General features: G+C 39.9%; 1 protein-coding gene across 1 annotated transcript; it reads right to left on the reverse strand.

Annotated features, from left to right (window-relative positions):
- Window positions 1–763: 763 nt before the first annotated feature.
- Window positions 764–1909, reverse strand: LOC117083442 (nucleosome assembly protein 1-like 1). The gene has a single exon (XM_033211092.1). The coding sequence runs from the start codon at window positions 1673–1675 to the stop codon at window positions 1049–1051; it is 627 nt and encodes a 208-aa protein (XP_033066983.1). The 5' UTR covers window positions 1676–1909; the 3' UTR covers window positions 764–1048.
- Between the last annotated feature and the right edge of the window lie 11880 nt (window positions 1910–13789).

Raw genomic sequence — 13789 nt, forward strand, 5'->3', positions numbered from 1 at the left:
TCCTCCTCCTCCTTCTTCTCCTCCTCCTCCTCCTTCTTCTTCTTCTTCTTCCTCTTCCTCTTCCACAGTTGCTTATTAGTATAGTATCTCTTTCCAAAGCTTTTTTTTTTCCCCCTTTTCTTCAATAATGTGGTAAAAACTGAGTATAACCCTTAATTCAAGCTAGGCCTCTGCTTCTACCTGAATTGGTACAAAATTGAGACATTATCTTGTAAGAACTAAAATTGTATTTGAAATTTTTATTTTAGGCTACAAAAGAAAAACAAGCAAACAAATAGCAAATAACTTGAAAATAGGCCTTTCAAATTATGTAAATTCATCCTTTCCAGGGAAGCAGAAGGTAGACTTCACCACAAAGAAAAGATGCTTAGTTAATGGAGGTTAAATTTAAAAGTACAGTTAAATTGAGGCTAACTTCTTAAAATCCTGTTTATTCACCTCACTGTGGTACCAGTAACTATCCTGAGTCAGGTTACTTTACAGTTAACTCTGTCACCTATACCACAATAATCCATTAACAATCTAATACAGTTATTGGATATGGTCATACTGGAAATTCTTAACCATATAGTTGCCTTGTCAATTTTATTTTAAAACAATGAATTGTCTTAATATAAGTCACTGCATTTCTGTAACAAATTAATGAAAGGCACAACTAATCCAAGCGGACTTAACCCTATTCAACAACCAGCTGAAAAAAATACTTTGGTTCTTTAAGGAAAAAATTATGAAAAAAAGTGTTTCCTTTAGCAGTTGTTAATTTTCACAGTTGTACTCCAAGAGCTATATGAAAATGTTCCAGAAGAACCAAATTACGTAGCAATGAATGAACATGCATGACAGAATTTGTACATTCAACATATCTGACAGAAAAACTAGTTAAAATGCTACGTAGGACAAATTGGTCTTTAAAATATCAGTTTCCTGTCCTTTAAAAAAAATTACCTAGTCTACCAAGAAAATACAAAAACGTAAGGCTGTAAGTAAATAAAAGTTGTGTTTAGGCTATTACAGTGCAGGTTATCCTCAAGGCCACATACCTCCTGTTTCACTGCTGCTTGCACTCTGCTGGGTTTTGATCTTTCTTTGGTTCATAGTCTGGATTATTTTCCTCATCTCCTTCTTTTTCCCCTTCTTCATCTGCTTGTTTGCCTTCTTCATCATAATCATCATCATCATCTTCAATAACTTCTCCAGTAAAATATAACACTGATCTTGGGATTATGCGCTCAGGTAAAAAGTGACCGATTTCGAAGTCCGCAGCATGGATAGCTTCAGCAGCATCATCCAGATCTCCACTCTCAGGAACTTCAGGAGGGGCAAAAAAATTAAAGCAAGAGTCATTGGAAACTGTTTTAGTCACAGTACAATCTGTCCCATGTCCCTGGTGTTTCTGCTTCTTCTTAATGGTTCTCAAAGTGACATTCTTTCCTTTTTTCCGATCTATCTGGCACCCTGTACAACCCATAATTTCTGTTCCATCAAAAGAAAAGGGATCAGAATCATCTGGTTCTGACCTCATCCTATATGTCTTTGTTAGCACTTCATCTGTAAAATATTCACTGGGTTCAAAGTGAAATTCTAAGACAAAACTCATAGGCTGGCCAGCATCCAAGAACTTCACTTTAATATATTTCCAGTGCTTCAGAATAGGTTCATCATGTTCCTGAAGCATATCACTGAGCAAGTCAACATTCTTAAAAATAGTTAACCAAAATTCAGGAATTCCTGTGGGCTCTTCTTTTTCTTCATCCTTCTTCTCTTCTTCAGTCTTGGCCTTTTCTTTCAACTGCTCCAAAATCTTGTCTTCTTCATCTGGTTTCCATTCACATTCTTCTTCCGTAGGTTCATAAATTGCATTAATAATCTCAAATCGCTTATCAAATAGAAATAGAGGCTGAGAGAGAACAGCATAGAGAATTGATAACTTTCAAACCAATCTAAAATATTCAACTTGTGAATAGAAATAAACAAAGAAAAGTAAATTATTAAATTAAAATATTGGCTCCTAGATTTTACTAGTAAATAAATTTTTTCCCTGGGTTACCACTCAGTAACATTAGCTTTTGTTTGTAAATCAGTTTGGACAAGTATTGTCTCCTTGGGTTCTAGTGGCTTTTACCCAAGCCCATAGGAAAGCAATCTTCCTGATCCAGATTCCCTACTAATAAGGTATCCGCAGAACTACTGACTCATGTGATTTAAGATGGTCATGTGTACGCCCACTTTCAAAAGAGTCTGACCTGAGATAGGGAAACATGGAAGAGACCACCCTAGGAGGAATGGGTCAGAAAAGAATGACTTGAAGGAGATAGAAGGATTGATAAAGGGCTCTCGGCACAAGTGTCTCAGGCTCAGTTCTCAGGGACTTAGTACTCTCAGCAAATTGGAAACTGGTATAAAAGATTTCACAACGGTGATCTAGTCTAACAGGGGTAGTTCTAAGACTCAGAACATTTAATGGCTTCCTTCTCTGTCTTTAGGGAGTGCTTAAAAGATCTAACCCAGGGATTAAACTATTTCTCCCTTAGGGAATCTCATTTGCCTTTTCCCTTCATTATGCAGAGCAGTTCTGCACTTACACACCCCAGCTTCCACCTCCAGATTTTATCCCCACCACCTATGATGACTTGGCAAACAAAGGGCATTCTAGCTACCAGGACTGCCTCTCAGAATCATATATAACATTTCTTTCTCTTATACACAGATAAAAGACAAAAAGAAAATGGTTCAAAATCAGTTTAGGTGGTGGAACTATGGGTGATTTTATTCTTTTTCAGTCTCCTCATATTTTATTTGATTATAATACATATTAATGAGCTCTAACATTTCCTGCACACTGACTCTGGGCCAGGCACTGTGCTAAGCACATTACATATTTTATCTCACTTAATCCTCTTTACAAATCTGTGAATTTACATATAAGGAAGCTAAAGAAAGTAAGTAACTTCTCAGTGGGTACTCTGTATATGAGCTCTGGTCTGACATTAAAGTCAGAACTCTAAACTACTACATTTATTTGGTTGTAAGATATTGAAACTAGAAATTTAATCATGGGTTTATCTTAGGGAATTGGACTGTTATAAAAATGAGAAGATAGCCGAGCACAGTGGCTCATGCCTATAATCCCAGCACTTTGGGAAGCTGGAGCTGAAGGATGGCTTGAGCTCAGGAGTTTGAGACCAGCCTGGGCAGCATGGCAAAACCCCATCTCTATTGGTTTGCCAGGGGAACCAATCCTGTAATTAGAGGGTTGAAACATTAAGTTCCACCATTCGACCTCCCAGGAGGGGAGGGAGCTAACAGTTCAGTCAATCACCAATGGCCAGTGATATCATCAATCATGCCTATGTAATGAAGCCTCCATTAAAAACCCAGGAGAAGTGGGTTCAGGGAGCCACTGGAGAGCTGACCACATAAAGGTGCCTGGAGCAGTGCACCCCTTCCCACATGCCTTGCCCTAGGCATCTCTCCATCTGACTGTTCTTCTGTATCCTTTATAAAACCCTTTACGATAAATGGGTAAATGTTTCCCAGAATTCTGTGAGCCACTTTAGCAAATTAATAAAACCTAAGAAGGGGGGTCATGAGAACCCCAATTTATAGCCAGTCAGTCAGGAGTACAGGCTGCAACCTGGGACTTGCAGTTGGCATCTAAAGCGAGAGGGAGTCTTGAGAGGCTGCGCTCTCAATCTGTGAGATCTATTCTAGGTAGATGTGTCAGAACTGAATTATAGGACACCCCCCGATGTCCAATGGAAAATTATTTGGTGTATGGGGAAAAGAATTAACACATCCAGTGTCAGAAGTGTTGTGTTGAGTAGTGTGTGAAAAACCAAAGGACCAGTTTTTCCAGGCTCTTACATCTCCTGAAAAGAAATTTAGATTTTATTTCTCCTAAGCTCCTGGATGATGGATTTTAAGAATGAGACTACCTGCCTTTCCTAGTAGGATAAAGATGGGTTGGAGCATGATAGTGACTCTCTTAGGGGCTGACTAGATGTACCTTGCAGGGTGAAGTTTCCTGGCATTATTGTTTGTTTTTTGTTTTGTTTTGTTTTGTTTTTTTGAGATGGAGTCTCGCTCTGTCACCAGACTGGAGTGCAGTGGTGTGATCTCAGCTTACCGCAACCTCTGCCTCCCGGGTTCAAGCCATTCTCCTGTCTCAGTCTCCCAAGTAGCTGGGACTACAGGCACACCCCACCATGCCCAGCTAATTTTTTTTTTTTTTTGGAATTTTAGTAGAGACAGGGTTTCACCATGCTGGCCAGGCTGGTCTCGAACTCCTGACCTCATAATCTGCCTGCCTTGGCCTCCCAAAGTGCTGGGATTACAGGCGTGAGCCACCGCACTTGGCTTCCTGGCACTATTGTTAACAGTACAGCCAAGCCTCTGAGCAGAAACTTTCATTTCTTTTCATGTAACAATTCTAATTATTATTAAAATCATTATATTATCAAAGGTCTGTTCATTGTGTTTAAAAGCAGAAAAAAGTGTCTAAATATTAACAAATGAAATTCAAAGAAATAAAAGTGCAATCTATGGAGTAATAAAATATTTCTATAGCAGAAACAATATGTGGCCAGTCATGGTGGCTCATGCCTGTAATCCCAGCACTTTGGGATTACATGCCTGTAATCCCAGCCAAGGAGGGCGAATCACTTGGGGTCAGGAGTTCGAGACCAGCCTGGCCAACATGGTGAAACCCCGCCTCTTCTAAGAATACAAAAATTAGCTGCGCGTAGTGGCGTATGCCTGTAATCCCAGCTACTCAGGAGGCTGAGGCAGGAGAATTGCTTGAACCTGGTAGGCAAATGTTGCAGTGAGCCAAGATCGCACCACTCATGGCACTCTAGCCTGGGTGACAGAGTAAGTGAAACTCCGTCTCAAAAAAATAAATAAAAATTAAAAAAAAATAAGTGCCTAATATATGCTCAAGAAGCAAAGTGAGCCATTCTGCTATTAGGCAAATGGATAAGTACAAGAGAGTGAGTTTCACTGTTTAGAGAATTCCTAAGGAAGGGGCTATATTATAAGCTCAGGCATTCCGAAGTGGTAGTCCCTGCTCAGAAAGTCATGGGCCTGGTTCTTCAGCCAAAATTGATGGCTTCCAAGTTGAAGCCCAAGAATATATACGAAATATCAGGTGACATAAGAGCAATGAATCCAGTCCTGGCAAAACAGACAATGGTGTCTTCTTCGCACTTCACCTCTGCCCAGTGTAAAGGTCTCCTTTAAGGTAGCCATAGCTGTAGTACCTCTAGATGCTAGGAGCTCTCTCTTTCTTTAGGACAACAGCTCAGGTATTGAAGAGCTCTTATGTTGTACCGAAATCTACCTTCTTTAACTTCTGCTCTTTAATCTAGCTCTACATCTTGACAGGGCAGAACAAATTTATTCTGCCTGTCACACAAGGAGCCTTTTAAATATTTGCAGACAAGGATATAGTATTCCTTTGGTTGACTTTTTTTCCTTCTCTAGGCTAAATATGATAATTTATATCAACTATTCCTGATTTCCTGCCCCTTACCAACCCATTACTTTTCTTCTAGTTGGTCAAAATCCCCCAAGAATTGTGGTACCTACCACAGAATCTAGTACTTCAGTGTGGTCTGACCACAGCCCGCTGCACTAGGACCAGGGCTTCCTATAATCTCTCCTTCACTTCCCTTCATGCAGTCAAAGATTGAATTGTTTTTTTCCAGCAGACACATCATAATGTTGGAAAATATTCAACTTGTGAATGAAGTCCCCAGTCCTTTCATATGAACAAATGCTGTTCGGGTAATCATCTCCATCCTGAACTTATATGATGGTTTTCTTTTTACCCTAAATATAGAATTCTGCAATTATTTCTGATATATTCCATCTTATTGAGTTAGACAAGAAACTCCAGACTGTCTAGACAATTTTGAATTCTGATTTAGCTCTGTAGCTATAAGTATACTTTCCAGCTTTGTGTCACCTGTAGGTTTAATAAAAATGCCATTTAACCTATCGATGCATTGCAAAAGTAAAGCAAACTTTTCTGACATTATTGAAAGTGTAGGCTTGGGTACATGACGCAAAATGACTTCTAAATTAGCTACAGCAATTTATAGACAGCCTTTTCACTTCTCTCCAACCCACCTGCATGACATGTAATACAAAGCACACAAAAAAGAAAAAGAGTCCTACTTAATGTGGGTAGTGAGCAAGGAAGAAAACAGAAAGAAATAGTGACATTGCTGGTAGCTCTCTCTCTATTCCATCCCTGCTCCCAAGATTGGACATTCTTGTAGTTTTGTCCAGGTATTATCCTTTGGGGATGGAAATGGTTCATAATGTTTTTATAGTTCGTCCTAGACCATGGCTCAGCCTTGCCACCCGACTTCCCTGTCCAGGGAGAGCAGAGGCAATAGGTAGATATCAAGGCATCATTTGAATAGGGTGGATATCAAATACAGCATCCCCATCTGTACAGGACTCAGCCTTTTGATAGTTCTTTATCTACCCGTCAGCAACTATTTCTTCCTCCCACTTGCCTTCACCTCCACAGATCAGTCAGAGCAAGAAAAGTTCTTCTCCTTCTTGATTTATTTCCTCCTACTTAGACCTAGGCAGAGAAACTGGGGCCTAACTTTTATGACCTTGGTGTTAGGAAAACAAAGCTTACTAATAATATTAAGGAATAGAAGTAATTGTATGTCTAGGGCCTGCTGACCAGTATAATGTTTTCTCTGATGCAGCTGATTCTCTGAACCTGAACATATTCTATATAACTTTTACAGCTCCCTTTCCTAAGGGAGATAATCATAGCAATAATCTCTAGAAAATTCCCTTACATGGGCTAATATGTGACCTCCTTTTTCCTCATGTCCCAAGATCAGATAATCTCAAATGCAACTTTAATAAATGTCCTACACAGTCATCACAGTGGGAGCTGTAAAGCAAGAGTGGAGGCTAGGACTATATTTAGGAGCTAGCCCTAGGCTTGGGTCTGGATTTCAGCATTGCCTTCTCCACTTACCAGCCATGTGATCTAGGCAAATTATTTACCTCTCTATTCCTAAGAGATGGATAAATAACAATAGAGTTGATGTGATAAGAAGTAATCAAAATAAGTAATACAAACTAGTTAGTACAGTCCCTGGCATACAAACAGTGTTCAATAAAATTAGTTATTATTAAATAGGCTTCTAATATATGTGTTCAGCTTTCTTTTTCTACTGTTCAATTTCTGTGCTTTGATCTAAAACAATTAAGAAACATGGTAACAACAGTGTTACTAGATTTTTAGAATCCTAGCATGTAAAAGATCTAATCCAACCCTTCCTTTGACAGATGATGAAAATTAGGCTCAGGAAGAAAAAAGGAATTTCCCAATGTACCCAGTGATGGAAGGCAGAGCCAGGACTATAAACTAGGTATCCTGACTCCCAGTCCTATCCCTAATTTTAGCCACCCTTTTCCCCCTGAGAAAAGAATCAGGATTAACAAAATGCAGATTTAGATGTTAGTATATTTTATATGTGGGAATGTGATAGTTGTTATGGAATATTTGAAAAAAATATGTATTTATGTCATTCTGTATAGAGAAATTATAAAAATTATCTATAAATACGTATGCATAGCAAATGAAGCTTATGTTCAAAACTCCCACTTCCAACCTCCCTGTTTACTAAGCAGCATGGGATTATGGAAAGAACATAGAATTTGTAATGGAGTGAGCTTGGATTCAAATCCCAATTCTACCACTTAACTGCTTGCATGACCTTTATTTAGCAAGTTACTTCATCCCTTTGAGCCTCAATTTCTTCCTCTGGAAAAAGGAGATATCGAAACCTGTTTCAGTGATTTTTGTGGTGCATAGGATATATAGTATGGGAACACAGAGCCTGGTATAAAGAGATGCCCATCACACATTGGCACCCCTCCTTAGATTTGATTCTCACTTTGCTGTCCTGATTTTGGTGCTCTGCTGGAAGCAAGGCACCGCCAGGTGCTAGCGACATGGGAGCCATATTTGAGAGGAAAGACCGCTGTCTGCTTTGTCATGAGTGGGACGGGAACATGGTTCTTGGAGTTTCCCTCAAGGTCACTTAGGAGCATAATGTTGTTTCCTACAGGACATCAGCTCAGGAAGTATGCCAAGGCCCAGGGTTGCTTACCACAGAGAAATTATCTCAAGGTTGTTCAATGTCAGGCCTTGGTATATTACTGGCTGGCTTTAGAGCTGTCTGTGCACCAAGCTTATATATCCTAATCCTCCAAGTCTATTATCACCTGAAAGCAGCTTTTGGTTTTGGCTCTTGGAGTGTCAACTGCTACAACCTCCTCTTGGTAAGCTTCCTTATGCATTATGTATTTATAAATATTTATGTAAGGGAGGGGGTGGGGGGAGGAAGGAAAAGAAGGAAAGCGGGAAGGAAAGAAAGAATGAAGGAAGCAAGCTCAAGGATACAACAGCAATTGGCCTTTGAGAACTAGGAAGTAATGTATTGTTCTGAGAGTTTATCTATACAATCGGTCTGTAATGGATCTGATCAGAATATGCAAAGTCATCTTAAAGTGGTAGAATAGATTCCTAACCAAATAAGACTTTTATATCAGTGGTTCCCCAACCTGGCTGATGATCAGAGTCACTTGGGATGCCTGTAAACGTTCAGATTCCTTGACCCCTCCACAGACCTAATTATTAGAATTTCCAATAGAGCTATACAAGCCCATTATTTCTTTACATGTACCCCAGGTGCTTTTGTGTCAACCAGCTTCTTTCTAGTCAGCAGACCGGCTTTGGGAACCACAGTTGCACTGCAAGAAGTCTCAAAAGGATTAATATATATAAAGAGCAATGTGTTGGTTAACAGAGAGAATGTGGGGAAAAGGGCACATGTGGTACACCGGCTCTTGTGTGCATGATTCAGGAATGGGGGCTTCCGCCAAAGTGCCTGACACATCTAGATCATCTGGAGCAGATTCCTGTTGAGGAGACAGAGGCTTCAATTGAGCAGAGCCCTATGTTATCAAACATTGAATAATGTAACTCCCTTTGTCAAAGTTCCTTGTTCATTGAGCAACTTTCAGATGATCTCTCTTCCCATGCAACTGGCCTATAGGGAGAAAAGGGGCAGATCAGGTCAAATGTTTCCCACTGTAAATTAATAAACTGGCATTCTGGTTATGTACCAGTCTTGTGGATTAGTATGAGTCAGCATCTCTGAGTCTGATGAACTCAGAGGCTCTGCCAAGATCCAGTTTCTGATGCTGCAAAGCTGAGGGCCCAAACCTGGACCTCAGTGTATTCATCGGAGTAAATGTGTCCCAGGAAGTCAGCCAGTAAGCGTCTCCTGGAGAAAGGAGGTGAGAAGGAACCCATTTCCCAGGGAAACACAGTATGGAAGACCTTCTTGATGCTGGTGTGCTTTATCAGGTGCATGAACTGGGGTGAGGTTCTTATAAGAATAGTTCTTTAAAAAGCCTTTTCTGTTCTCAAAGGGTTTTCACATATATTAGCTCATTTGATATTCACAACAATCCTGGGGGGTAGGTCAATATTTTTATTATTATTTCAGAGATGAGGAATCTGAGCATATAGTCACTTACCTAATAGATCCAAAGTAAATGACATAAGTAGGACGAGAATCCAGGTCTTTTGACTCTTAGACATTATTCTTTTCACTTACCTTCTCATTTAACAAAGTAAATACCATAAGCAGACCCGTAAAGGAGCAACAGAAACACCTGAATGGGATAGCATGGGACTGTGTTTGCATGTATTTGTATTGGGGGCTGGGTTAAGGCTACAGATATGGAAGGCAAGTTGACAGCACAGCAGAAGAGAAATCAGACAGTGGTGGTAATAAGAAAACACACTCAATTTTTTTCTTAGTTTAGAAAAAATGAAAGTCTGATTCAATTTAATTCAACAAATTATTTACTGAGCACCTATTGTGTGCAAGGCCTTGTGTACTAAGTGCTACCAATTGGAGCAAAGTTTAGAAAAGAACATTTTGAAACATGTATTTCGATGTGAAGAGTCACCCCGAAATCATTTTCCTTCTTTAATCACAGCATCAAAAAATGCAACCCACAACCAGGGTATTTAAGGGAAAATGGGAAAGGGGAGAAGTTGATTGCAACTAGAATTCCGGCAGCCAAGACTATTTGGAAATTTGGGCTTGATGACATCTCATTAAGGATGGATGTTTGTCCAAAATTTTGCTGGGCAAATATAAAAGGATGCAGCTTCCTCGACATTTTTCCATCTTTGTATTTTTGTCTTTAAGTCCTTGGTGACTTCACTGGTGACAGTTTTCAAAATAAGTCCTGTTTTTTGTGTGTGTGTCTTTTAAACATTTTTTTACAATGGCATGAAAACAAAATCTAGACTCCAGTGGCCCAGGATTTGTGAAAAGGGCAGGTCCCAGGGCTCCTCTTTCTCCTACTCTAACAAGGGCTTCAGCGTGATCTACAAGTGGGATGAGGGGTTCCAGCCGGACCTCTGTTAACGAGCCCACAAACAACGCCCTACAGCTTGCTCCAGTCTTTGCGTTTTGCTAACTGGTTGATCATGTTTTGTCTTTATAAATCTGTACATTCTAGTGTGAGCACTACCAGGGTAGCAAAAGGAGGGAGAGCTAGCTGCCTGTTCCCCACCCAATGGGTTCATGTCTGGCTGCATCAGCCTCCCACCTCTCTGGCTGATTCATCAGGCTCAGTCTATTCAAACAGATGGAACTTCTACTTAGGTATTTTAATAGCATGTATTTAAGATATCCTATTGAGAATCTGATCTGACAGAGGTTTGATGAAGTGTTAATGTGCTGAGAAACCAGGCTCACTAGGCACGTAACTTCTTTCCCCAAACCAGACAATTTGAATCAATTTAGTCAGTACTTAACTGACGGCCTACTGTGCACCAGTATGTGTCTAGCATTGAGTTAAGAGAGCCAGGAAAGAAGCAGAATGCTTGGCACAAAAGCCCTTGAAACTTCTGCTCTCTCTGGGGAGAAACAGTACATGGATGGATGCATTTGCAAGTTTACAAACATCATTAACTACTGTGTGCAAGGGGTTTGAGTATATAGTCAGAGTAGTGGCCACAATACCTCTTTTATATCAAGTCTACCTCAAGCAATTCAAAGGCAAACGGCTTTCTATTGTCTATTGTGATTAGAAAAATGAAATAAAAGGTCTAACATTGAGCACTTCAGTTGGATATACTGCATGCTCTTCAATGCACCAAGTTCCTTTTTGACACCATGCTATTTATTGCTTCTGTTATTGCCCTGATTTTAGGTGATATACACTCCCCCAATCAGCTGTACTATTCAATTCTGATCCTTCTTTTTGGATCAAATTTGACCTTTTCCGAAAAGCTTTTCCTCCCAACCTTCAGGCAATCATGATAATAACAATATCTTTCTTTCATAGCCTTTACTGCTAGTACCATGCCCTTTGGATCTTCAATTTAGTAACAGTACATACTGTCTTGTATTGGTCTTGAATCATCCAGGTTTCTAACACTTGAATATACAACAATACTGTAACCCCTTTAAGGATGAAGGTCAACTTATATTTGTTCAGTTAATATTTGCTCAGTACCGGCTTTGTACTATATCATAATTGCAGTGAAAACAAATATGTACAAATAAGAAAAGATTCTTACAAGTAGGGCATGGTGGCTCATGCTTGTAATCCCAACACTTTGGGAGGCTGAGGTGGGAGGACTGCTTGAGGCCAGGAGTTTGAGACCAGCCCTAGCAACACCTCATCTCTACAAAAACTGCAAATTTAAAAATACATATATCTTGCTCTCAAGGAGCTCACACATTTTGCTACTCTGAAATGGAATGATAATCTCCTTCTGAAAAGCATTTAGTATAGTGTCAGCTACACAGTAAGTCTTCTCTAAACAATTGCCATTATTAGTTATTATTTCTTTTAGACTGAATGGAAGAGTGGGAAGTGGAAATAAGAACTGAGAAAGAAGTTGCAACTGTTAAGATGCTTTTGGAGACAGGTAATAGAAAACTCAAAAGACTTAAACAGTAAAGGAAATTTATTGGTTTTCCTAAATGAAAAAGTGAGAAGTAGAGTAATGACTGGTTATGATTCAATGAGGGCTTTGGCTTCATTTCTCTGTGATTCTTTTAGTACTGCTCTCCCCCTGCATTGGCTTTATCCTTAGGCAGGTAGCAAGATGACTACAATAATTCCAGGCTTCACGTTTACACACAACATCCAGAGAAAGAGAGGATTCATCTCTTCTGATGGCTTTCTTAAAAGTAACTTACTTCTTTCATCAAAGCCCCAGCAAATCTCCCTTCTCATGTCAGTGTACCAACTGAGTCACAAGCTTTTTTTCAATCTATTCCTTGGCTTAGGCTAGGTTCCTGACCCAGGTACAGGTTAGAGGATGTGATTACTATTTTGGTTAGGACTTAAACTGCAATGGCAGTCAACCCCCAAATCTCAGTGTCTATTTAATACAGCTAAAATTTTATTGCTCTCACTACATGCCAGTGTGTGTCAGCAGGGGGCGCTCTACCATTATAGTCACCCTAAGACGGAGGCTAATGGAGGCTTCACCTTGACACAGGCTTTAGCAATCATTGCAGCAGAGGGAAGGGGGTCTGGTGAATCACACGCTGGCTTTTAAAGGCATTTGCCTAGAAGTGACATGTATCATTCCTATTCGTATTTTACTGACCAAAGCAAGTCATATAGTCACTCCTAACTTCAACAAGCTGGGAAATAGAATTCTACTATGTCCCAAGGAGAACCAGAATATTTATAAACAGCCCCAATTACTACTGTAATTATCCTTGGCTCAATCAGGACCAACTGTGGATATGAGTATAGAGTTAGCTTCTCTTAAAACACATGTACTTCCTTGATAAGGGGATCCCTTAGTAAAAATCAGATATTATAAGGAAGGAAGCAATAGATGCTAAGTAGGCAAACAATAATGTTTATTATAGAAGTTCTATGAAGGCAAACTGGTTTCAGACATCAAATAGAGAAAGCAAGACCATGAATAGACTGGCAAAGGTTGAGAAGCAGCCACTATAGGAATGTAGCCACCTAGAGATCTGCACAGCAGAAAGGGACCAGATGAAAATAGGCAGCAAGGCCAATAGTGCATGCGTTAGTCTCTTTGCTGTTGCACTTCCCAGCCCAGGAGTGGGATCATAAGCAGATCAGGAAGAGTAGAAATGATGAATGATTTGACGGGCTTTGTGGGAGGTCTTGGGTTGTTGAAGGATGGAAGAAGTCAAGGGGTTCTCCAATGGGCAGTAGGACCCAAATCAAATTTGGGCAAAAGTCATATTTTTAAACTAGACTAAGTCCTTGAGAAGGAACCTGTAACAGAAACAAAGACTGTGGTAGATGGTACACAAAGATGAAATGTTATCCAAATAATGAAAAATGGAGGACAGCAATCTGAAAGATAGTGAAACAAAGGCCTTCTGTCCCACAGGGCCTTACAGGTGTTAAAAAAAGGTTTCCATGGGAGAAGGCAGTGTGTTTACATTAGAGCCATGTTTCTACCCAGGGGAGGCAACATAATTTATAAAAGAAAGAACTCTAAGACCAGGTACAATGGCTCTAAGACCAGGTCCAATAGCTCAGGCCTATAATCCTAGCACTGTGGAAGGATTGCCTGAGGCCAGGAGTTCAAGGCCAACCGGGCCCCATCTCAAATAAACAAAAAAGAAACAAGAGAGAGAAGGAAAAGAAAGGAAAGGGAAAGAAAAGAAGAGAAACTCTAGATCTGCAGTTAAGAAAATCAGGTTTGAGTCCC

The sequence above is a fragment of the Trachypithecus francoisi genome, unplaced genomic scaffold (genome assembly GCF_009764315.1).
Source record: "Trachypithecus francoisi isolate TF-2019V2 unplaced genomic scaffold, Tfra_2.0 Lachesis_group0, whole genome shotgun sequence".
Lineage (NCBI taxonomy): Eukaryota > Metazoa > Chordata > Mammalia > Primates > Cercopithecidae > Trachypithecus > Trachypithecus francoisi.